This window comes from Orcinus orca, chromosome 19 (assembly GCF_937001465.1).
Source record: "Orcinus orca chromosome 19, mOrcOrc1.1, whole genome shotgun sequence".
NCBI classification, from domain to species: Eukaryota; Metazoa; Chordata; class Mammalia; order Artiodactyla; family Delphinidae; genus Orcinus; species Orcinus orca.
The window spans coordinates 38675246-38700931 of record NC_064577.1 but is presented as its reverse complement, the minus strand read 5'-3'; the positions used below and the strand labels follow the sequence as shown (position 1 = coordinate 38700931).

At 50.1% G+C, this 25686-nt stretch overlaps 1 protein-coding gene and 1 long non-coding RNA gene across 5 annotated transcripts in view; one reads left to right on the top strand and one right to left on the bottom strand.

Annotated features, from left to right (window-relative positions):
• Window positions 1-25686, bottom strand: part of MAP3K14 (mitogen-activated protein kinase kinase kinase 14) — a 43092-nt gene that overhangs the window by 11938 nt on the left and 5468 nt on the right. Inside the window, exons 1-6 of one of the 4 annotated variants that reach the window (XM_049702292.1) lie at window positions 10341-10479; window positions 7593-7868; window positions 6311-6380; window positions 4976-5186; window positions 4234-4854; window positions 3524-3661 (exon numbers count right to left, since the gene is read on the bottom strand). In XM_049702292.1, the coding sequence (XP_049558249.1) occupies window positions 3524-3661; window positions 4234-4854; window positions 4976-5186; window positions 6311-6380; window positions 7593-7848 (1296 nt within the window). In that variant the 5' untranslated portion in view covers window positions 7849-7868; window positions 10341-10479. Of the gene's footprint in view, window positions 1-3523; window positions 3662-4233; window positions 4855-4975; window positions 5216-6310; window positions 6381-7592; window positions 10480-25686 lie in introns of those variants that run through there. The other 3 variants (XM_049702293.1, XM_004285953.4, XM_033416942.2) reach the window with 3 other exon arrangements.
• LOC125962132 (uncharacterized) lies at window positions 929-15533 on the top strand. Its single transcript, XR_007473586.1, has 2 exons — window positions 929-983; window positions 15363-15533. It is a non-coding gene; the product is annotated as an uncharacterized LOC125962132 (long non-coding RNA).

The following is a 25686-nucleotide window of genomic DNA, read 5'->3' as shown; positions in this document are numbered from 1 at the left end:
GGATATAAAGTAGCAAAGCTGGGATTTTGGTGGGGGAAGCCTGACTCCAGAGCTCCCAGCTACCCCACCTCGCTGAAGGCCCTTCCAGGTATATTAGCTTTTACATCTGGGACGTTTTTACCTACGTTCAGGCACGCGCCTACCCAGGTGGAAACATGGTCAGCAATCACCTAACTGCCAAATCCACAAGCCCCTTCCCTCTGCTTAACTGCCTGCACGCTTTACACTGCGGATCGCTTTTTCCTTCTTGAAACTTTCCCTCTTGTTTTCTTTAGTATTCGTATCCATTTTATTTCATCGGTAAAAAAGGGAGTAACAGCAACTCTAATAAGTTCTTTTAAAGATCCCAGGAACATAAATATGTGAAGGTGACTCACACAGTATTTGGCACCTAGCTTTCCGCCTTATTTCGCCATCACCATCGAGATATTCTCCCCTCGGTCCTTGTTCTGATTTCCTTCTCAACACTTGTCCCGGCTGACTTCACCATGTCCCCGGCTGATGGCTGCTTCTACCACCGTTACACCATGTAAGTGTCCACCCCCCATTACAATCTGAGCTCCTTCAGGTCAGGCGTGTAGATTCCACACCTCTGTCTCCCTGGCACAGCGTCTGGCACAGAACAGGTGCTTGGTAACAACAGCTGGCTGGACTTGGCCAAGGCCACACTACCCCAGATCAGGGCAGAGGCAAAAGGAGGCTCCCAGAACTCCATGCTCGAGCCAGATGTTCTCAAACGCACAGTTCTTAACCCTCTTTGAGCCACAGACCCCTTTGAAAATCTAATAAATAAAAAATGTGTGTGTGTCCACACTTGCCACACACATACACACTTTAGAATAAAGTTCCAGGAATTCATGGATCTTATGACTTCATCCACTGGCTAGGTTAAGAACTTACACACTGGCTGTTAAAAAGCACTGGACAGGGCTTCCCTGGTGGCGCAGTGGTTGAGAGTCTGCCTGCCGATGCAGGGGACGCGGGTTCGTGCCCCGGTCCCGGAAGATCCCACATGCTGTGAAGCGGCTGGGCCCGTGAGCCATGGCCGCTGAGCCTGCGCGTCCGGAGCCTGTGCTCCGCAACGGGAGAGGCCACAACGGTGAGAGGCCCGCGTACCGCAAAAAAAAAAAAACAAAAAAAAAACAACAAAGCACTGGACAGATGTATATGTACCGATAAGGAAATCTATCTATGATACACTATTACATGAAAAAACATGGTACAGAACAACAAATGAGTGCAATCTCATTTCAATAAAAGAAACAACTACATGTTTATATATGCGTAACAAGTCTAAAAAAGATTTATGTCAAAGGCTGGTTACCTCAGAAGGGGACTGGGCAACAGAGGGACTTTTTGCTTTTTGGGTATCATTCTTTTACAATGAGCCTCAATTAATTTGAAATTAAAAGTAAGCTCAAATAAAACCCTAACCCCACCCCCACCCCCAAACCCTACATTAAGCCCTGGACTTGTGACCAATCAACATCTGACCTGGGGCCATGAATGTTCTAGAAGGAGGGCCAATGGGGTGCTGATGTCACCACAGGATACTCCACATCCTGGATCCTCCCTAGGGAGCATCAGAGGGTGTGCAGACTTGCTCTGACCCCCTGTGCGGCTTGACCTCTGATCCTTGGTCCCCACCCTCCACCCCTACCCCCTAGCAGGGAACTGTTTCTGAGATCTTCCAGCTGAAATCGCTAAAGGACACTACTGCCTCCCCTACCCCGCTGCCCTGGAGAGAAAGGAGGGGTGGTCTGCCCGACCAAAGGCAGCTGTGTGAGCTGCCAAAAGCCAGCCCCGCTAAGATCCTGGATGGGGGAGGCGGAGTTCTGAGAAGGGCTGGCTCTGGGGGGCTGGGGCAGCAGCTCTGGGGCTGGCAAGTCCGTGCCTTGTGCTTGGAGCTTGTCCGACTGCCTTGGGGAGGTGAGAAATGGAGTCTCTGTCCTCTTCTACTATATTAGGGTTGTTTACCTTGTTGCCTGGGACTCTGAGAACCTCAGCAGGGGAACAGCTGAGGAGCCTGGTGACTAAGCTCCCCAGCATGGGCGCTCATCTCCAGGACACTTCACACTCTCTTGCCCTCCTCCCACCCGCCTCTCAGGAGGAACAGCTGAGCCTTCTCCGGTGGCCTGGGGAGGGGACTGCAGCTGAGGAGGTCAGGCACGTGGCCTTGGCATCCCAGCGAAAGATGATGACCCGTGCTGGCAAGAACTAAGCACGTGTTTTGGCCGGTGGGGGTGGGCAGGGGTGGAGCTGGCTTATTTGACACAGTAGGTCTGAAGCTTGGGGTAATACCTACAGATAGTCCCCTCTCTCATCCCATCACCCCGAGGCCCAAACTTTAGAACTCTAACACCTGGTCACACACAAGCCAGGGAAGCCAGGTTTACTCACAACACAATCTGTACCATCGCCCCTTAAAGTCACAGGTACCCAAGACAGTGGCGGCAGCAGTGCCTACTCTGCGTGGGGCCTGAGTGGGATGCACCTGCCTGGGCTGGCTGTTTGGTTCCTTTCCTTTTGGGGATCAGAGCGTCCTTGGCAAAAGCCATTTGAAAGCAGGGCCCATCTTTGAATTAGCTTATTTCACGCTGCCCAAGGGCCAAGGAAATGGCCCTGGAAATGTTTCTGATTTCCACCTTAGGAAGTCCTTGGCGCTAGCCCTCAGGCTGAGGTGGGGTCAAGGACAAGGTGGCTTCTAGTCAAGGTGAGAGGAGAGGAGGAGAAATGGTATCTGAAGGAGAGCACGACTGACACCCTCAAGGACTGCTAGGCCTGGGCAGTGTGATCTGACAGAAGGAGGCCTCAGTTCCAGGCCCAGCTGTGCAGCGGTGGGCAAGGTGCAGACCCTCTCTGGTCTCCAGTTCTAACATCAGTGAGACAAGGGAGTGGGAGAGGTGACTCAGGCCTCTTCCTCTAATCAAAATCCTAGAAGCATGAGTCTTCCTCCCCTGTCCCTTCCCGAAGAGAGGTTCAAAGCCAAACCCTACAGTCGGACAAGCCTGGGGCTTCTTGCTAAGTCTCGTTTCCTCATGTCCATCTCGCAGGACCTAGTACCTCCGGCCGACAGGAGGCAGAGCCCAAACTCAAGTCAGATCTGACTCCCAAGGTGCACGGCCTCTGTCGGGAAGCACCTGTTAGGTGGAGGCTATGCTCTTGCTATTACCTTCTGGTCCACTATGTAGTTTAGGGGTTTCAGCTCAACATGAATTTCATGACAATCCAACCATCTTCCAGGTTTTGATGTGCTCTAGGGGCCTGGCATCAGGAGTGGCCCAGGCTGCGTACACACTCTCATGCTCCCTCACATACACGCACACCAAGTGTGGCACCCAGGCGGGGACACATGACCTGGACTGTCCCCTTCCAGCTCCAGCTGACCCAGGGCAGCCAGGATAGCCAGACGCCGTTAAAGAGTCAGGCCCACGGCCTCCCTGTGCTAACCCTGAAAGGAAGCAGAGGGAACGCGACAGGCCTCCTGTCCGCCTTCCCTCCTCAGCCCCGGAGCCCGGCATACCTTTTTGACGGCACACTGGAAGCCGGTTTGCTTGTCCTCCATCCTGTGGACCTCTCCGAAGGAGCCTCTGCCCAGGCAGGGCTGGCGCGTGGCCCAATGGATGTCCTCTCGGTACTCATAATCCACCGGCTTGAGTTTCTGGGGTTGGCGGGAGACAGAGGCCGGTTTCAGTGGCCAGGGCAGTGGAGGGACGAAGGGTTACAGTGAGGAAGGCTCTCCAACTGGTGGCCCTTGCCAGGCTGCTGGGCTGAGCCCTCACATCCAAGAACACCAGCAGGTCTGAGGCAGGGCTCGGGGTCGGGGTGTGGGGACGGACCCAGACAGGGGGTTGCAGGAGTCAGGCGAAGGCAAGGGGGAGCTTCACGGGCGGAGGCAAGCCGACCCTTGCGATGAGGAAACCTCCTCCCCAGACTTGTGATTGTGGGACAGAAATGGAATTGTCAACCGCCTTGACCATGAGAAAAAGTGCCTCAGGAGCTAAGTGGTAGAGGAAAGGGAAGGACAGTGAAGAGGGGCGGGGGACAAGGGACAGTGTGTCAGAGATGGACGGGATAACACCCAGAAATCTAAGTTTGGGAAAATCACATAACATTACACAGTGACCCAGGAAGAGAACTAGAGGAAAAGGGGAAGGGAAGGGGGGTAGTGAAGGTGGACGGCCCTGGAGGTGGAGGCGGTGGTAGGTGTACGTGTGTTTGGGGACTACTCGCCTCAATAAGCAGGACCCCCTCACTGTCCTCGGTTTCAGGGCTGGGCTCCCGAGGCTTGGAGCCCCCCACCAACCAGGTCTTGGCCAGGCTGGCCAGGCTGCGGGCCTGGCCGGAGCTCACGCTGCCTTGCAGAGCATGCACGAGGTACTCCTCCATGGACAGCTTGTCACTCGAGCCATGCGACGGGCAGCTGGGCTTCACATGTGGGCCAGGCAGGGGCTTCTGGCCGTCTACACAGGCCAGTCTGCCCAGGGGAGGGCCGGGCAGGGGCTGCTGGCTGTCTACACAGTTTGCCAGTTTGCCTAGGAAGAAGGACTCTAAGGGGTGAGGTTTCCAGGGCTGGAGAGGGTGGAACGGGAAGGGGTGGGGCCGTCTGCTGTAGGGGAAGGGGTGCACGGGCTGGGGCAGGGGGCCTACGTCCTGGGGGTGGTGGAGTTTCCACACGTGGTTTAGGCACTGCAGGGGGCTGATCAGTTTGTGGAGTTCCGGTCGAGGCAGCGCTGGCCGCAGGCCCTCCCCGAGCTTCTTAAACCAGAGATGGCCAAGGCCTGGCTCCTTCAGAGGCTTGGAGAACTGGGGGGTGTTTCTAACATACGGGGTGCCTAGCGGAGACTCATCCTCCTGCGGGGGAAACACAGCTGTTAGGACATGGGGCTGGGGCCAAGGCACAGGTGCTGTTCCGAAGGCCCATGAGCCCAGGGGGCGCCCGGCACAGGGGTCTGGGCTTAGGGGCGGGTCTCACCTGAACCGGGACCGTGCAGCTCTCCTGCTCAGGGGTTCTAGGGAGGGGTCTGGCCAAGGCCACTCCTGCCTGAGCCAGGGACTTGGAGCTCTTCTTCTTGCGTTTCCTCCGGGCTTTGCTGCGACGCTTCCCCTTCCAACACACGCGGGCCATTTTGCCCTCGGTCGAGTGGGCCACATTGTTGGGGATTTGATCAAGACTCTCCGACTGGCTGTCAGCAAGGGGACACAGACACGCATTCTGAGTGTGAGGGGGCAGGGAGACAGAACGGCTCAGGTAGCTGCGGCTGGAGTCATACAGACCCGAGGTCAAATCCCAGCTTGGTCAGGACTTGTGTGAACGTGGGAAAGTTCCTAAGCCCCAAAGACCTTTAGGCTCCTCACTGATAAAATGGAGGTGGCGTTTCCTGCCGGGCAGGGCGAAGATGGGGTTTAAATGAAATAGCTCATTTAAAAAGCCTGCCTCGGTGTCGGGCCCCACGGCAAGCTTCCGATCAACAGTGGTTGTTACTAAAGTGAGGGTGCACACCGCTCTTCTGGGTGGAGGGGGAGACATGGTTCTCTCCCTGCTCTCCAAGGGGGGCTTGCCCTTGAGAGGTCCCGGCAGCGGGGCATGTGGCTCAGAGGGCCACAGCCCATGGCAGGCATTCTCGGCTCTGAGTTGGCTTCTGTTGCCTCCAAAGCAGGGGCAGCTGAGGTTGGTCACTTTCCTGCTAGCAGTTCCCAAATTCCAACGATAAAGAAGTCCACCTGGTGGCAGGGGAGGAACTGTTTCCAGGTTCAACCTCCAGCTGCCAAAAATCTTCTTTGGGGCTGGGGAGGCTGGGAACAGGCCGAGCCTCACTTGGCCTCCTTTCTACAGGGCCACCGAGCTGCAAGTCTGTCCCTGCCTGGTTCCAAGCCCTCATCCCTCCTTGGGTGTGTCTCACAGAAGGAAAGACACAGCAGGTTTCTCCCCGAGTTAGAGCGGCTTCTCTGGGCCTGCACTCGTGGTCACGCACCAGCGGCAAAGTGCCTCCTGTTCCCAGCATCCTCCCTACTGATGGGAACCGAAGGGGAGCAGCAAGGACTCCGAGGAGGAGAATAAAAATAAAACGTCAAGCTGATGTGACCCTGATGTGACCCAGAGGCAGTCACCCACACGCTGGGAAAAGCTTTTGAAAAGCTTATTTGGCTGCGAGAGCAGCTCAGCGAGGAAGCCTGGGTGGGTTCCAGGAGCCAAACCACAGGTGCTGAAGGAAGGAGCCAGGGGTCACTTGCGAGCGGCCTGGGCAAGCAGCTGGGGTGGGGACGCCCCCGCGGCAGCTCCCTGCCACCCCACTCAAGCTGACCTTACCTGTACTGTTTCGAGCCAGCGATGAAGATCCGTTCTGAGAAGGTGGGGCTGAACTCTTGGCTATTCTCACCTTTTAAGTAAAGGCAAAGGGGTTGGATGAGCAGAAAGGAGAGAGAAAGAACAGGGGAGAGGCACTTAGAGGAGAGGCACTTTGCAGATACCCTCCCGGCCACTCCTCCTTCCCAGACCCCTTCTGCCTGGCGGCTCACCTCCTCTCACTGGCAGCCTCACCCCTCCCTCCCAGCCTGTGGGTCAAGGCACAGGGCGTGCCTACAATATGGGATCACAGGGTGCCCACCTCACTTCACGTACTGTGAGGTGTGAGATGATCTATATAAAACACTCAACTCAGTGCCTGGCACACGGTAACAGCTCAACAAATATACACTATTACATATAACGCGTGTGTGCGCGCACGCGTGTGCAGTACTACCATTACCATGTCACTCACTCCACTTTAATTTTTATTCTCTCATCTCTCGTCAAAGGCCAGCCAGAAGGAAGCGGAAGATGAGGGGAAGGATGCGTGTATGTGAGAAAATACCATTATGAGCTGTAGGTCTCGCCAGGCTCCACCCAAGGAAACCTCCTGGGGTGGAGGGTAGGTGTCGGGTAGAGAGGGGATTCCTGGCCCTCCCCACGCCCCTGGGAGTTTCTCAGGCTCCGGTGGCAGCCACTGCTCCAAGCCATCTTGAGGTATTGTGAGTGGAAGCAGAAAGGATCAGCCCGGGAAGCCCCGCAGACCCTGCATCGGCCTTGCAGGCCCGAGGGCAGGCGTTCATTCTTTGCGGGGGTTGGGGGGCGGCAAGCACCGGCGTGGAAGGAGGTGAAGGGCCCAGGGCCCAGGGCCCAGAGAGGCTTTCCGGGACACCTGGCCTTTCCTGCCTGGGCCTCTCCAGAGATGCTCAGGCTGCCCAAGGTCCCAGCAGAAGGCCTGCCTGATGGCCCTGCAGAGAGGGCCCAGGACCTTGGAGCCCAAGCATTCCTGTCTCCCAGCTCCCTTCCCCCGCTCTGGTCATGAGCAAGGCCTCTGTCTGCCACTTCTCCCTTCTTGTGCTTCACTCCCCTGCACTGTTCGAGCTCCCACTTCACACTGATCCTTGGCTTAATTCCCAGGTGTGTCTTGCAAGTCTTCTATGGTGGTCACCTTGACTTCCCTCTTCCACAGGGGGACCCTGAGTCCAGCCCCATCGGTGCCCAACCACCCTTGCACAAGCGCTGCACCCACTGCAGGCTCCCCACCTGCCCTCTCTGCCAACACTCCCAGCCCAGGGCTCCTTACATTCGGCCTGGGCGATGATGGAGATGGCAGCCGGCCCGCCCTCGGAGCCTTCCTTGGCTGTGCCTTTGGTAATCACGTCGTTCAGGATCTCCCACTTCCCGCAGAACATGGGGCTCTTCTCCACGGCCTCGAGCTTGTGGACGGAGCTCTGCTTCGTCTCCGTTGCCTGTGTCTTCTCCTTGGCTTTGGCGAACTCCTTCTGCTGTCCGACCGCGGAGCCGGGGGCGCCTGGGCAGGCCATTTCCATCACTGCCATCTCCCAGGCTCACGCTCACCCTGTGAGAGACCACACACAGAGCAGGTCACCCCCAGACCCCGAGGCGCCCAGGTGTCAGGCTTGGGTGGGAGGAGAAAAGCAGGGGGCAAAGGGTCTCTACTTCCTCATGCCACACATAGCTATCCCTCCAAATGTTCCAAATGGCAACCTCACCATTGTTCCACGTGGGGTGAGCCCCCCAGTCCTACTGGCCCCTCCACAGTAAATGGCCCCTCTCTCCACCCCACAAGGGGAACTCCAGCCCGCCTCCTCCAGGAGAGATGTGGACCAACATCTGGGTTGGTTCTTTCTTGCCTTTATGAATAATGGCTGAATCTTTTTCTGTTGTTTGTTTTGTGGTGAACTTTGCTTCCCCAGAACAGGGTGGTGGATCCTATACTCCAAAACCATCAGTCACATCACTGATTCCGCAGAAGCCTTGCTTCGTAGAGGACATGCCTGCACCATCCATGATGGCTCTTCTCCAAGTGGAGAGAACCACGGTTTTGTTTTGTTCCCTAGCTAGAGGTAGATACATGTATGTATACGTGTGTGTGCACACGTGTGTGTACATAGGCATCCAGATGTGTGTGTTTGTATATATATATAGAGGGATTTGTGTGTATATTTATATAAACATTACATGCATACACATAAATGAAATCTTGTAAATTGAAAAACCAGCATGCAAATGGCAATACCAGCACTTGGCTCCTTTCACGAGATGCATCTGTTTGCGGCTCTCCAGAAGGAACTGACATGCTTCCTTCTGTAATGTCCAAACTCATTTGCTGAAAACCTCTCCTAAGTATCAGTTTTCTTTCAGGCAACATTAGTAGTGGAATTTATATTAGAGCCGTGGACACCAACCGACACCTCTAGAAATATGAGGACAAAGCGCAAGACGTCACCTCTCTCTGGGCTCCATCTCTACCAGCTCTGCGTTCCCGTAGAGGCAGAGGGGAGAGAGAGCCCACTGTTGTGACAATCTGTGCAAGCAGCACGTGGGCTACGGTTGTCACGGAAGAGAATGGCACCACCCTGAGGTTGTTACCATTTGGGAGCCTTTTTAAAGACTGGGGCGTGGACTCCCAAGGGCAGGGCCCTTCTGGGTCGTGACTTGCTTGAGACAAAGCCTGAGAAGGCATCGGCTGCAGACAGGCCTTTAATAAGTGCTCTCTGATGGCAGCCTGGTCCTAAGGCTGTTACTAACAGATGCGGTCTTCCCTGCGGTAGCTCCATTCATCCCGGATCACTCCTCCATCTGCTCTTGCGCGAGAAAGGCAGACCGTGGGAAGCCGACCCTCCAACACCTCTGACCTTCTGCCGGATCAGGCTGGAAGCTTACAAGAGACAGTGGGATGCTGGGAAACACTAGGCTGAAACCTCCTTCCTACTGCGTCTGCCTCACCACAGTGGCTACGAAAGGCTGAGTCAGCTTGACTGGGGTGTGGGTGTGGGGGTGCCTTCAAGGGCCTTCTAGCTTTGAACTCAGCAGCTCCAGCTTTCAGCCTGGATGCCTGGGTGTGGTCCTGCAGGCCCGATGCTCAGGAGGCTGAATGGGTGGCCTCATTGTTTCTTGATGACCTTAAGAAGTCTAAGGGGTGTTCTGACTTCAATTAGGTGAAAGCCCTGCAAGGCAGGCTGTTTCACTTGTAACCATACTGTCATCCCACCCCACACCTCCACAGCCCCTTCCATCTCCAAAAAGGACTTGATCCAGGGCCTAGAGTAGGGCCCACCTCTCTCGGCCTCTTTATAAGGGAAATGAGATCTTAAAAACAGACCCCAAGGCCTTCAAACCTAATAGTATTAGAAGCGTGCCTATAGGGACATTGCTTTAATCTCCTCATTAAAAAAATTTTTTTTGTTTATTTGGCTGCACTGGGTCTTAGTTGCAGCATGCGGGCTCCTTTAGTTGTGGCATGCATGTGGGATCTAGTTCCCTGACCCTGCATTGAGAGCACGGAGACCGCTGGACCACCAGGGAAGTCCCTCTCCTCACTTTTATTTGAAGAATTGCAGGCTTAATTAGGCAGAGACTTGCCCCAGATCACCCAGCCTGTGTGGGGCAGTGCGGGGCCAGACCTAGTGGGCTGTGCTGCCCACTCCCCAGTCCCCTGGGCTGCAGGCAAACACAAGGAGGAAAGTCGTGGTCCTCCCCAGGCAGAAGGCTTCTGAGGGTGAGAGGTGGTGTTGCCTGTGTAGAGCAGAGTGGGGCATAGACGAAACAGCCGGTGGTGGCTGCATGACGGAATCAAAGGGTGATGCTGAGCATTGGGGATGAAGAGAGAGTTTCATCTGACGGTGAGAGAAATGAGGCCAGCAGTCAATCTTGCTCCGAGGGCAAGATCTTAAACCCAGATGTTTAGAGGTCTATAGAGCTGCACTCAGGCTCAAGTGGCCTGTCCTGCCTGACACGGCTCATCCTGAGCTGGAGCTCCTCCAGACAGGCTGTGGGGCACCCCCTCCCCCAGAAGCTGCCCTTTCACCTTGGTGGCTAGGTAGGCTCCTGATCCTCCTTCCAGGAGCACTCCAGGCTCCCTTGTCCCAGAGAAGCCGAGGCTGAGGCAGCTGAGCTTGGGGCCTCCTCCTCTGTAGTTCCCTGATGACTCATCCGGCAGCCTATCAGGCAGAGAGAGGAACAAGGCGGCCTGAGAAGCTAACCCAGCAGCTGGCAGCTGAATCTGTGAAGGGCACGGGGAAAACAGGGCTGACCCTCACCTCCCAGGGGCACGAAATCTCGGCCCGGGAGCTGTACAGCTTCTCCTGTGTCTGGCTTTCCTGTGCCACATGACCATGACTCAGACCCTCACCGACAGTCTCCAAGTTCAAGAGGCTATTTTCAGGACACTTTGGCCTGACAGCAGCTCTCCGACACATACACACGCTTGCTTCCTCACTCTTCCCCACTTCTACATGGGTTCTGATCTACAAAAAATGGGGTTCTGCACTAAGCCTGGGGCTGCTGATTGGGTGGCCTGCCCAGCTCTGGGCTTCGGTCCCTGGCTCGTTGCCCCAGCCCAGAGCCCCGCAGCTTTGCCCCTTCTCTCTCACTCCTGCAGCTTGTGGGAAGTGAGGACTAAGTGGGAGCCCATTGTGTCTCTGCCTTTGAAGGCAAGTCAAAATCCTGATCCATTACTCAGCTGGACTCTCTCCACAGCTCCACTCGGGCCCCAGATGCATTCTTCCCTCTGCTCTCTGTATCGGAGCCGAGGACATGAGCAGTGACAATAGCCACACCCTCTCAGCTCACCCACAAGGCTATGAAAACACAAGGGGAAAGGAAAGGGGCAGAACTCATTCAGTATTCTTTCAGGGCCTGATCCACATACACTGACTATTCTCTCTTCTGTGGTGCCTCTATGACCCCCTGGAGGGATCCGGGGGTAGGAATGAGCGGGATGGTACCAGATTAACCCTGGGCTCAAGCTCAACTCCCTCACCAGCTAGTAAAGATCTTCTGTCCAAGTTGAGGTGTTCTTAATGTGGGTTCAAGGAGGTCTGGGAGCCCTAGACACTATTTTTGTTTTTTTCCAGGGAAGAGGTCCATAGCTTTCATCATATCCTCCAAGGGTCTGACATTCCTCAGAAAGTTGCTCTAGTCTCCCCAGAAGATCAAGGCCAGGGCAAAATGCTTGCTCTGCCTCCACATTTTTACGCCGAGGGAAAGCTCACTAATGTAGTGCCTTCCTACCTGAGTGCAAGTTAGAATGACCACCTCAGATGCACTCGCCCTAGGTCTACTGAATCAGCCACTGGGCACTAGGCCCAGGATCTGTGCTTTTGACAAGTTCTCTGGATGATTCCAATGCCCAGAGGCCAGGGACTGCCATCTGACCCCCGCTCTATACTGTAAGGCTGCCCTGTCCAACATGGCAGCCACTAGCCACATGGCTATTTACATTTAAATCAATTCATTTAAAATAAAATTTAAAAATCAGTTCCTCAGTTACACTAGCTACCGTATATGGCAGTGCACACAGAGGACATTTCCATCACTGCAGAAGGTTCTATTAGACAGTTCTCATCTGAGGCTATGATAGCAATGCTTTCTCTGACAGCAAAATTTCTGTTCCTAGGATTCTGGGACAGGAATGGGGTTTAGACTAAATGAGTGCTTGATTAACTGGAAGGTACGAGAATAATGTTTAAAATTTTGATGACAACCTTTCTAAAATGTATCATATTTCAGTTCCCTGTTTTAGTAAGGTCAGTAAAAACACTAGATTAGGAACCACGAGATATGAGGGCAAGCCTTGGAAGCTTTTTTTAAAAAGCAGCAGGACCATTTTTATTAAATGAAATCCACCTCAACCCCCACAATATAAAAGAGCAAGAAACGTGCAACTGCTACGTAATTCACATTAGAAACAGCTGCTCTGCTGAAGAAGGTGGGCAAGGGCCACACATACTCAGCTTCCCTTCATCCACCACAGACCTCCCCAGAATCCTAGGTCTCCAAGAAAAAGAGTCTGAAAACTAGTGGCCTAGGAAACCTTTTGAGGTTCCTTCTAGTTTCCCAAATGCCACTGATTTGTCAGGATTATTTGAGGGCTGGATGACTCCAATTCAGAATGATAATTGTCAATATCTACTAAGCACAGCCATTATTAATGTCAATTTCAGATGTGAAAACGGAGGCTTTAGAGAAGTTCAGTAGCCTGTCAGAACAGTCACACAGGGACAAGTTGCAGAAGTGGGGCTGAACGTGCACTGCTGCCTCCCCAGCCTTCATGCTAAACCTTGAGCAGGCCACTGAGTTTCTTCTCATAGCTTCTTCAGAGCTGCATTGAGGGCTGAAGGAGGTAGAGTACATGAAATGCCAATCACCTTGCCTGGCCAATAGAAGCTCATAAACGCCCTCACTGAGACAATGGGACTTCTTTGTTTCAGCATCATACAGCCAAGGTGTCAAGCCTTACCTAAGGCACTCAACACCTTCAGCCCTGATTCTCTGTATATCAAAGAGAAATATAGGGCCATCTTGAAAATGTCCACTGAGGGGCCAGGGCAGACCAGGGCAAATCCCTCTCATGATATTTCATCTGGAAATAAAAACTTGTCCTTCTCTGAATGCCCAGAGGGGACAAATAACAGAAGTAGAGGAACTCAACTTCCTTAATAAGATACTAGTTGAAAACCAATCTCATTCTGACGCTTCCTCTTTTAAGCCTTCAGCTTGCCCGGCTACTAGGCCACATTGGGCCAGCCTCTGCCTATCAAGAACAAGGGGTGTGCAGGAAGGGGAACCAAGGGCAAGCGCTGGGCAGAGTAACCTGGCCAGGCAAGACAGCTATCTGGCCAGGCGGACCCAGAGATCCCCATGTGTTCTCAATCCCAGCTCCCTTTTCTGCCCTGCCTATCCTCCCCAAGCCCCTACCCTCAGCCTCTGTTCCAGCCACACTGCTCCTTTCACTTCCCTGAGCAGGGCAGCAACGGGTGAGCCTGATTCTTTTCCTCTGCTCATCCCGTTCCCTGTGAAGAGTGTCTTCTTCCTTTATTACTATCTGTCCAGATCTCACCTATCCTTTATAACCTATCTCCTCAATGAAACCGTTTCCGGTAGGCTCCCGCATTCACCCAACAGGTATTAAATGACAGTCTCCTAAGTGCCAGGGACTGTCACAGTCACTACCATTCATTAAACATCTTCTGTGTGTTGGGCATGTGCTAGGGGCTTTATCCATGTTATTGATGAACCTCACAGCAACACTGCAAGGTTGGTAATATTTTTACAGATGAAGAAACTAAGGCTCTGAGAGGTAAACTGCCTGCAGAAACTAATAAGGCCCAATTTATACAACTAGAGCATCTAACATGGGGTTAGGGCTAAAGGCAGGACACTCCTGGCCCTTTCCCCTGGGACCCAAGGATCCTTAGTTCCTTTCTAGGATAAAAGTTGTTGGCAAAGGTACCTGGAACTGCGGGAACTGAGCAATATTACTACCCATGTGCATATTACTACCCCTATTTTACTCGCAGGATCTGCCCACTGTTGGTAATAATTTCTTAGCCTATGTAGGCAGGAAGGACAAGAACTAAAAATGAGGGGTCTCATCAGTAAGGGCTGGATCACCAATAAATTGGTCAGACTTCTAGTGGAGTTACTCCAGTACGTGTTCCTGGGATGTTACCAGTTTTCATTTGATTAGTTTTAACAGGTCATTTCATTTTCTTAATACAATTAAAAAAAAAAATCCACACAATACACAAACACAGCAACAAGAGTTCCAGGAAAGATGGTACTATCTTCAGGGAAAGAAGCACTGAAGGCTGTGCTTTGGCAAGCAGAAAAGTAAACCAGAGAAGAAATGGGATGCAAGAAACAATGGTAGGCATAGGAATCGATACGATATGTTGGTCAATTTAATTAACAATTGAATGTAAAAAAAATTAGTTTCACCCTGAGAAAACCATAATTCAAAAAGAGACATGTACAACAATGTTCACTGCAGCACTATTTACAATAGCCTAGACATGGAACCAACCTAAATGTCCATCGACAGATGAATGCATAAAGAAGATGTGACACATATATACAATGGAATATTACTCAGCCATAAAAAGGAACGAAATTGAGTTATTTGTAGTGAGGTGGATGGATCTAGAGTCTGTCACACAGAGTGAAGTTAGTCAGAAAGAGAAAAACAAATACCATATGCTAACGCATATATGTGGAGTCTAAAAAAAAAAAGGAAAATGGTACTGATGAACCTAGTTGCAGGGCAGGAATAAAGATGTAGACATAGAGAATGGACCTGAGGACAGGGCGTGGAAGGGGGAAGCTGGAGCGAAGTGAGAATAGCATCAACATATATACACGGCCGAATGTAAAATAGTTAGCTAGTGGGAAGCAGCAGCACAGCACAGGGAGATAAGTTTGGTGCTTTGCAATGACCTAGAGGGGTGGGATAGGGAGGATGGGAGGGAGGCTCAAGAGGGAGGGGATATGGGGACATATGTATGCATATGGCTGATCCACTTTGGTGTAAAACAGAAACTAACACAGTATTGTGAAGCAATTATACTCCAATAAAGATCTATTAAAAAAAAAAGAATTTAATCTACATAAGCACATATGGTCTACATTAAAAAAATTATTTTATAATGTAAAAGAGAAACAGAAATAACTTGCTCATTTTACCACTAAAAACAAAAACTACATTTGATAGCCATGAACATTTCGCCAAATAGAAAATGTCCAAGAACAGATAGATGAAACAAACAAATCAATGGAAAGTATTTCTCAAACAGACTAAAATTATATGTGATTAAATGAGGAAACTTTTAGATTGAACAATATGAAGTCATCATTTTTATAAGTCAAAAATAGTAAACAATCCAGTAGTTTTATATTTTTCTATCAAATATATAGGATGGTTTCTACATTATACAAGCCTTTGGGAAAATAGCAAAAATAAAGAAATTTTAAAATCTCAAAAAAAAATTAGTTTAGGGCTTCCCTGGTGGCACAGTGGTTGAGAGTCCGCCTGCCGATGCAGGGGACACAGGTTCGTGCCCCGGTCCGGGAAGATCCCACATGCCGCGGAGCAGCTGGGCCCGTGAGCCATGGCCGCTGAGCCTGTGCGTCCGGAGCCTGTGCTCCGCAATGGGAGAGGCCACAACAGTGAGAGGCCCGCGTACCGCAAAAAAAAAAAAAAAAAAAAAAAAAAAAATTAGTTTAAAGCACTTTAAAACATTAAGTTTTCAAGTCAGACAATCAGGATTTTAAAAGATCCCTCTAGATGCTAACTAAAAGAGACGAAACAAAATTATACAGAAAGATTCAGAACAAAGGATGCAAAGAGATATGCCAGGCCAATACTAACCAAAAACATTTAATGTTAATATCAGACCAAATACTTAAGACAAAAAGATATAACAATCACTTATATGCATGCAACAAGGAGCCTCTAAATCCAGAGACTTGTGGCAGGTTGAGGCTTTCTGGATGAGTAAGGTCTTGCCTTCGGAGTGTCCTGTCATACTGCAGAGAACTGCAGGATCTTATAACACAGAATTCTTTGAACATGTATTGGTCTGCTGGGTATAGGGGCTTTGCTGAGCACTGGGTGTACGCTGAGGGAGAAGATGCAGCAGCCCATTGAGGAGCTTACAGTCTACTGGGGAAAGAGACAAGTAGTCTCTTACCACACAGAGATGCAATGACAGCACAGACACATAGCAGATGCAGTGGGAACACATGGAGGGACAGCTAGCCCAGCCTGGTGGGGATCAGGAAAGGCTTCTTAAAGCAGGTGACACCTGGGCTGAGTCTCAAGGGGTGAGTGAGAAGTTCCCAAGAAAAAAGGAGAGGGTATTCCAAGTAGAGGGGATGGCAAAAGTTAAGGAACAGGGGTGAATCTATGTAGGAATCACAAACAGCTTGAAGTTGTTGGTGAGCAAAGCTTGTCGAGAGTTGCAGGAGATGAGGTTGCCTGTGGAGTTCAGGTACCAGATCATGGAATTGTGCTTGGTCCTGATACACCCCCAGGGGTGAAATTCTCAGAAGAGTGAGAGGTGTCTAATTCAGGGGCAGAGTTCCAGATGGAGGAACCTACAGCGTAAGGGCAGATGGTGGATGCTGGGCATTAAATGAAAATCCTGCCATTGGGACAGAACCCTCCACCACCTGCCCAGCCTGGGCTGATAAAATCACAAGTTACAGGCCTCTGGAAGGCTTGCTAATTTCCCCTTCGGCAGAGAAAGGGAGTGGGCACTGGGACCTAGAAACAGACATCGGAAGAAGGAGCACCCTGAGTGAAACGCAGCTGGAGGAATCTCAACACCTGCCTCCTCGCCAGCTTGAGGCCTGCTTCCCAGGAGAGCAAGTTCTGCATAAGCATTTCCCATTAAAGAGGATATGAAATGTGAATGTAATACATTAATCATTAAAATCTTACAGGTCAGTTATAAAAAAGAAACCTGTCACGCCCACAAAACTCAATCTCACTGCCAGTTCCATAGGTCAAACTGCCAGGTAGATGAAATGTATGGAATAAAATTTATGACCATCCCTAATTCCCACCACACATCAAGGGTAACCAGCTCTATCTGTCATACAGAGTGAAGTAAGTCAGAAAGAGAAAAACAAATATCATATGCTAACACATATATATGGAATCTAAAAAAAAAAAAATGGGGCTTCCCTGGTGGCGCAGTGGTTGAGAGTCCGCCTGCCGATGCAGGGGACACGGGTTCGTGTCCCGGTCCCGGAAGATCCCACATGCCGCGGAGCGGCTGGGCCCGTGAGCCATGGCCGCTGAGCCTGCGCGTCTGGAGCCTGTGCTCCACAAAGGGAGAGGCCACAACAGTGAGAGGCCCGCGTACCGCAAAAAAAAAAAAAAAAAAAAAAAAAAAATGGTTCTGATGAACTTAGGGGCAGGACAGGAATAAAGACGCAGATGTAGAGAATGGACTTGAGGACACGGGGAGGGGGAAGGGTAAGCTGGGACGAAGTGAGAGAGTGGCATGGACATATATACACTACCAAATGTAAAATAGATAGCTAGTGAGAAGCAGCCGCACAGCACAGGGAGATCAGCTCGTTTCTCTGTGACCATCCAGAGGGGTGGGATAGGGAGGGTGGGAGGGAGACACAAGAGGGAGGAGATATGGGGATACATGTATATGTATAGCTGATTCACTTTGTTATACAGCAGAAACTAACACAACATTGTAAAGCAATTATACTCCAATAAAGATGTTAAAAAAAAAAAAAGGTTAACCAGCCCCACATGTGCAGGAACACCGCTGTCTACAGGCCCTTTCAAATGTTTAAGACACGAAGTCACCTCACTATTCTATTAGCACAGGCCTTACCCACTTCCAGCTTCTCCCTGACCCCTCCCATCTCACAATGAGGCCACGCTAATCTTAAATCATGATGTCCTTAAGATAACCTCAAGCTCAAAGACATCTATTGGCTGTGCACTGCTTACGGGTCTGGTCCCAACTCTGTGGTCCATAATCTGTCTTACCACTGTTTCCTTAAACACAGGGTTTGGCTCTGGCCAGTCTGATCTCTCAACACCCCGCTGGCTACTCAGATCTACAGGTCTCCGTGTGTGCTTCGTCCTTGTGTGGGCCGTGCTGCACATCCTGCTTGTCCTTCCCAGGCGAAGCTCAGGCCTTCCACCTCCAGGAAGTCCCCGCTGATAGCACCTGGTCTCCTTACTCTCCTCACCCTCACTCCCTTTACTCGTTAAATAAAATAATGTAGGTGAAAGAACTCTAAATGTGATAAATCATCATACACCAAGGGAAGATAGCCATTTCTTGTGCGCACAACTCCATAATTGCAATCTAGGAGGTATGGAGCAGATAGAAATATGGGAAAAGATGTACAAAGACGTTCAGTGTATTGTTATAATAGTAAAACACTGAAACAAAAATGTCTAATTACACGGGGAGGATAATTATTAAATAAGTCATAGTACATCCATTAAAAATGCTTACAAATAATATTTAACCATATGGAAAAATGCTTATGGGATACAACGTTAACAGAAAAAGGATACAGAATTATATCTAAGGTATGATCCCACCTAGCATGTGTCTGTATATTTTATCAACATTTATAAAAATGCAGACACCTAGCACAGACATGCAGCAATGGTTCTCCCTTGGTGGTGGTAATATTCTTTATACTTTTCTAATTTTTCCACATTTTTTACAGTGAGGAAGTACTACTTTTCCCAGTCTTCATTTTTCAACAGATGTTTCCAAATGGTAAAAATAAAATACAGAAAGGATAAACAATGAGAAATATAAGTCCCTCCCACCACTCCCTCATTCTTCTGAGGGGATCCCCATTACCAGTTTCTTACATATCCCTCCAGAGATGCTCTCTGCGAGGTATTACTTTTACAGTGAAAACAAGCTATAACTAAAATAAGGTCTCTTGGTATGGGATGAGAACTTAGGAGGCGTCTGGTCCACATCTGTGACTGGGGCTTCATAAATACGTGACGACTGCTTCCTCACCCCGCACACACACACCACACACACAGGAAACCTTGCCAGAAACTTGGGGGCTGTTCAGTGAGTTCTGGCAGCAGGGCCGCTAAAACAGAAGCTGGAGATGGGTAAGCTTGTCCCTCCTGGTTTTGGTTTTCATTTCACTCTCTTTCTAGTTTTCCCTGGGGGACTGTGAGTTTCATCCGTTGGGACTCAAGAAGCAGGAAGGTGCTCAGCGATCGCTGTGCCAGCCGTCCTCAACTCTGATGGCCAGTGCTTCCCTGCTTTTACTTTATAACCATCCAATGACAAGTGTATGCAGCGGTGAAGATGCTGGGTAAGACATGCTCGTGGGCACAAGTGGCCCCATAAAGAGTGGGAAACAGCAGAACTGGACCTGAGAGAAAACCACTGGCCCCTCGGTGGCTGCTGATGTCAAGGGGTAGGATCTGAGGGCTGGTCCCAACCCGGGGAACCTGAAAGAGGCAAGGGTTTCAGGCTAGTATATCTGACACTGCTTCCTTGTATATCTGACACTGCTCTTTCTTTTAAAAAAAAAGAAAAAAATTATTTTGTTTTCAAGTACAAATATAATACTTGTTCATTATAAAAAATTAAACAATACAAAAAGTGTATATATTAAAAAAAAAATCCCTGCACCATTCCCTTCTCCCTGCAATGTTAGAAACAGGTTTGGTGTAAACCCCTCTAGTTCCATTACTGTACATATACGAACATAGAGTTTGGGACTTTTTTTTTTTTTTTTTTTTGCGGTACGCGCGGGCCTCTCACTGTTGTGGCCTCTCCCGTTGCGGAGCACAGGCTCCGGACGCGCAGGCTCAGCGGCCATGGCTCACGGGCCCAGCCGCTCCGCGGCATGTGGGAGCTTCCGGGACCGGGGCACGAACCCGCGTCCCCTGCATCGGCAGGCGGACTCTCAACCACTGCGCCACCAGGGAAGCCCTGGGACCATTTTTAAAATAAACATAGGATTATACATACATAATATTCTATACGTTGCTTCTTTCACTTAACAATGAATTATGAATACTGTTCCATTTCAGTGTATGTAGGTCTATCTCATTCTTTTTAATGGTTCCATAAGATTTTATGGTACAGATGTACTATCATTTTCTCACTTTTTCTTCTATGGGTGGATTTTCAAATTGTTTCCATTTTTTATTCTTGTAAGTAATATTGCAAAACAACACCTTTATTCACTTCTTTGTGCACTTTTCTTTCTTTTTTTTTTTCAGCCGTGCCGCACAGCTTGCGGCTTGTGGGATCTTAGTTCCCTGACCAGGGACTGAACCCATGCCCTCGGCAGTGAAAATGCAGAGTCCTAAACACTGGACCACCAGGGAATTCCCTCTTTGTGCACTCTTACAAGTAACTCTAGGTGGTAAATTGCTGGGATCAGAATTCCTGGGTAACCCTTTTCTTAGTGGGTTAGTGGCCCTTTCTTCTCTCCTGTTTCTATGTGTCAGGGAAGTAGGCAGCATCCATCAGTTAAGCACAGGTGGTTACCAAACACTACACTAGTTATTTGCTAGAAAGACTATCCTTGCCCTCAAGGTGCTTATCTAGTCGGTGCAAATGGGTGGATGGATAAATAGATGATCAAGGAATCTCAAAATGACCTTGAGATCAGAAGGGCCCTGGACGTCATTTATTCCAACATAGCACTCAATGATCCTGAGGGATGGCCATCCAGCTACTTAACAGGATGGTCTTGCCATCAGAAGATCTGAGTTTGGGGGCTTCCCTGGTGGCGCAGTGGTTGAGAGTCCTCCTGCCGATGCAGGGGACGTGGGTTCGTGCCCCGGTCCGGGAGGATCCCACATGCCGCGGAGCAGCTAGGCCCGTGAGCCATGGCCGCTGAGCCTGCGCGTCCGGAGCCTGTGCTCCGCAACGGGAGAGGCCACAACAGTGAGAGGCCCAGGTACAGCAAAAAAAGAAAAAAAAAAGATCTGAGTTTGAATCTGGTGTATAACCATGGGCAGATAACGTAATCTGAGACTCAGGTATCTCATCTGTTAAATAAGGATCCTCAAACGTACATAACAGGATTTTACAGGACAATTAAACACAAGAAACAATGTTTAAATGCCCAGCAGGGTGCCTGGCACACAGGGGATGCTCTAGAAACATTAGCAGAACCTCCAGTGAGCGGGAAGCTGTTACAAGATGAGCAGTCCTTTCCGGGACTGGAAGTGCCAGTTGTTTGACAGTCCTCGCCTGTGCAGAGTTGAAACCACCAGCCAGCAGCCCTAGCGTTGGAAGGAAAGTCTGGAACGGGCACAGTCAAAGGAGGAGGGGAGCATCCCAAGAGCAGGGAGGCAGGAGCGGCCAGCAGGAAAAGGACCACCCATGACAGGGGTGTTGTTTGTTTGTTTGGGTTTTTTTTGGCTTCGCCTTGCATGCGGGATCTTAGTTCCCTGACCAGGGCTTGAACCTGTGTCCCCTGCAGTGGAAGTGCAGAGCCCTAACCACTGGACTGCCAGGGAATTCCTGAGGGGGTTGTTCTTTGAAGAGCATTCTGCACACGCCATCCAGCCTCTCTCTCCTGGCAGTGCCTCAGCTCTGAATGGACTCAAGAGTGACCCACCAGTGCACAATGAACAAGGACCCAGAAGTCCTCGGCACCTAGAGCCGAAATCAGTTGTCCTGTGGACATCTTTGGGTGTTTTCAACAACCTGCTGCTATATGTATACACAGAATTACATGCCGGTTGTCAATAATAATAAAAATAATAATGACAGCTGTTATTGTTTGCTATGTATTAGGTACATTAGGCAATGCTTGCTATGTATTACATGTGTGTTACTTCTTGAATCCTCACAATAACTCTAGTATCATCCCCCTTAGATGGAGGAATAAATTGAGGCTCAGTAGGTCAAGTAATTTTCCCATGGTCACACTGCAAGGAAGTGGCAGAAAAGCAGGATTTGCACGTGGGACTCTTTTATGTCAAAGTCCATACTCTTAACCATGACACTGAATCCATTTTCAAACGATTCAAGCTTTAAAAATTGGGACCCAAATGCAGAAGCTGCCACAAGCCAAAGGTTTGTTAATGAGAAACCCAGGGACTGACCCAGGAGGAAGCATCTCAGTTAGGAAGCATAAAAACAGCCAGCCTCTGTTTTGGAAAAAGCAACTTTAAAATGGCAATGGGGATCAGAGACTCCAAGCATGTGGCAGGCCTGTGTTCCTTAGCCCACCCATGCCCAGCACAGCTGGACCCATCCCAGGGACCAACAGTATGAAAACGTTCAAATTCACCATTCATTTTATATATAAAGCCTGGCTCCAGGCTTCTTGAGCCTATTTTACTGTTTTTTGTTTTTGTTTTTAATAGCAAAGCCTCGAGCATCAGTTACTAAATTCATAAACACGGTTATTACTTTGTCTCCAGGCCCTGATATAGGGTATTGTATACACTTTAAAAGTAAAGTATTACAACGACATTTTCAATTCAACTTTCAAATCCTTTGCATGAGGAGAGCCAACAGTATATAGAAAAGATGCCACTGGGGCATCACTGATCCACAGAGGCAGTTACGTAGGAGAATGGGGGGGCGGGGTAGTATTGAGAAAAACCTCAACCACTTCATTTTCTACAATACACAGCAAGGAATTTTTAATGTATGTTATATACAAAAGTTTCATAGGATCACTGAAATCTGTAGGTTGGCGTATTTTGTGTAACTGAATATTCTGATTAAGTGGGGGCTGCAGCATGTACCACTCAATAACGATCAGTTTCCGAAGATTATAGTGCAGTTAACTGCCCTCAACACTAAAATCGTGCCAAACACAACCAGCTTTCTTTGATGAGTCAAAAGGTACTTCTGGATCTTGCCAAGCCTTGAGGTCATCATTGCAAGCAAGGTCTGCTTGTGAAAAACTTTTCCTTATTTAACTTTTCAGATTGGATTCTGAGCAAGGAGCAGTTCCCTGGGCTATGGTCAATCCTGCTGCAACACAACCACTTCCCTCCTCTGTTGGTTGGTAACTCTGCTTTTCACAGGTGGGACTGGCTTCAAGCAGGGTCTACCTGTTTTCAGAGATGGAGAAAGACGGGCTCAGCCTCTTTGGAAGGGAAGAGGCTTCAAGTTCATTGTAGTTATTAGTGACTGGTCCTGAAATTGAGGAACTAGTTTGAGGAACTTCAGAATAAACAAGAAACCCAAACAACTTGGCTTTCCACAGAAGGCTTCCAACATATAGGGGTAAATGGAAGGAAGTACACAGTCCAGCTCCGCCCTTTAGCAGTGGCACCCTGATCATGGCCTCGTTTCAGATGCTGCCCTACACATCCTTTGACAGACTGGCCTGAGTGAGCAGCTTGAGGACATGTCCCTTTCAACACAGGGTCACATTCTTGTCCTCCTCCAGGAAGGGAGGAAAGGGTTTGGGACCTGTGGTATGACAGGGAATGTTCGCAGATGATCTCTGGAAGGCAGACTCTTTATTTATATTTTTATTATTATTTTTAAAAAGTTTTATTTTTGGCTGCGCTGGGTCTTCATTGCTGCGTGCGGGCTTTCTCTAGTCGTGGTGAGCGGGGGCTACTCTTCGTTGCGGTGGGCGGGCTTCTCATTGCGGTGGCTTCTCTTGTTGCGGAGCATGGGCTCTAGGCGTGCGGGCTTCAGTAGTTGTGGCACGTGGGCTCAGTAGTTGTGGCTCGTGGGCTCTAGAGCACAGGCTCAGTAGTTGTGGTGCATGGGCTTAGTTGCTCCGCGGCATGTGGGATCTTCCCGGACTAGGGCTCGAACCCGTGTCTCCTGCATTGGCAGGAGGATTCTTAACCACTGTGCCACCAGGGAAGTACCTCCAATTCTAATCTTAATTGGCAATAGCATCCTCATTTGAGGCTGGCAAAGGCCCCTTCCTCCCAAGCCTCCCACCTATCCCTAGTATTGACCAGGACTAATTCCGTTCTGATAAAAGGAAATGTCGCAGTCAGCAGAAGGTGGGTGGTGGATCTCAGATACAACAGCTCTTTGCACTTATGGGGGCCACCATCTAGATGTGACATCAAGCTTTGCCCACAAGAAAGAGCCTCTTCACTGAGAGGAGCTGGACGGATCCCGAGGGAATGATGCCCAACTATTCTGGGTCTTCTGGCTACCTGCACACCACAGGTAACACAACAGGAGAAAGATGCAGAGGAGCTTCTTGGTGCCCAGTGGGTTTGTAGCCTCACAATCAATCATTCATAGCTACTAAAGACCCACTTTGGGTACGATACTGCCTGGTGAGGTAGGACAGTGACCTACAGGTGTAGGCAACCTTTGAGACTTCCGGGTAACCCTGCCCAGAATTGTATTTTCTTATCAACCTTCACCTCCTTTTGGTTACACGAACCTCATGGTACAAGAGAGTGTCAAGTAAGTAGATTTCCGTTTAGTTTTTCTTAGACTCAGAGCAGCTGCCGCTTTGGCTCCACCCTCCCCAGGTCTGGCAAAGCTTGAAGAAAGGCCGGGAGTGATGGGATTGGGTGTGGATATATAGGAGAAGCTAGTTAAAAGATACAATTCCTACTCCAGGAGTAGTTCTTTTGTTCAAGGAGCAGCACAGCACAGTGCAAAGAGCCTGGACTTTAGTTCAGATTCTGCAATTAACTAGCCGTGTGGCCTAGGGCAACTCAGCTTCTTGGGGTCACCATTTTCTCGTTTGTAAAACAGAGCACACAAACGGTTATGATCATTTCCAGGCTATAACTCAAAGAGCTCTTTCTTGACAGAGTGGTTCAGGCCTAAGGTCACTCAGCCATGCCCACCCAAAGTGACTGCTGGCTAGTCCAGATGGATGAGGTGCGGGTAGGGGGCCTGGAGGGGAGCCTGCAACAGATAAAGGAAACAAGGTAATACTAGCTCTTCCCTGTGGCTTCAGTGAAGTCAAGCCCACCTGGTGGGGTGATCTGGACATTGCTTAGAGGTCCTTGACCCTCAGCAGTCAAGTTCAACACCAACTGCACTGGTCTAGAACACAGAGTCCGAACAAACTCTTTGCCTTGAAGGATACCTGGCCACGGCTTTAGTGGTAAGAGGGTCAGAAGGCACAGCACCCAAAAACCAGGTGGAAGAGATGGCTCAGGAGTTCCCTCTGCCGCTTCTTTCTTTTCTTTTCTTTTTTTTTTTTGCGGTACGTGGGCCTCTCACTGTTGTGGCCTCTCCCATTGCGGAGCACAGGCTCCGGACGCGCAGGCTCAGCGGCCATGGCTCACGGGCCCAGCCGCTCCGCGGCATGTGGGATCCTCCCGGACCGGGGCACGAACCCGTGTCCCCTGCATCGGCAGGCGGACTCTCAACCACTGCGCCACCAGGGAAGCCCTCTTTCTTTTCTTTTTAAATAAATATATTTATTTTATTTTTGGCTGTGTTGGGTCTTCATTGCTGCGCGTAGGCTTTTCTCTAGTTGTGGTGAGTGGGGGCTACTCTTCGTTGTGGTGCGCGGGGCTTCTCATTGCAGTGGCTTCTCTTGTTGCGGAGCACGGGCTCTAGGCGTGTGGGCTTCAGAAGTTGTGGCACGTGGGCTCAGTAGTTGTGGCTCGCAGACTCTAGAGCACAGGCTCAGTAGTTGTGGCACACGGGCTTAGTTGCTCCATGGCATGTGGGATCTTCCCAGACCAGGGCTCGAACCCGTGTTCCCTGCATTGGCAGGCGGATTCTAAACCGCTGTGCCACCAGGGAAGCCCTGCGCCTTCTTTCTGAGTCCAAACACTGGCTCCAGAAGTATGGCAGGCTCAGAATTCCAAAGTCTCCTGAAAGCCAGGGTTGAATCTAGCCTTCCTAATCACTGGAACTCTTCAGAGCCTCCAACTCAGGTGGTGAAAAGGAAAGCAGATAGAAAAGGGTTCCCCAAAA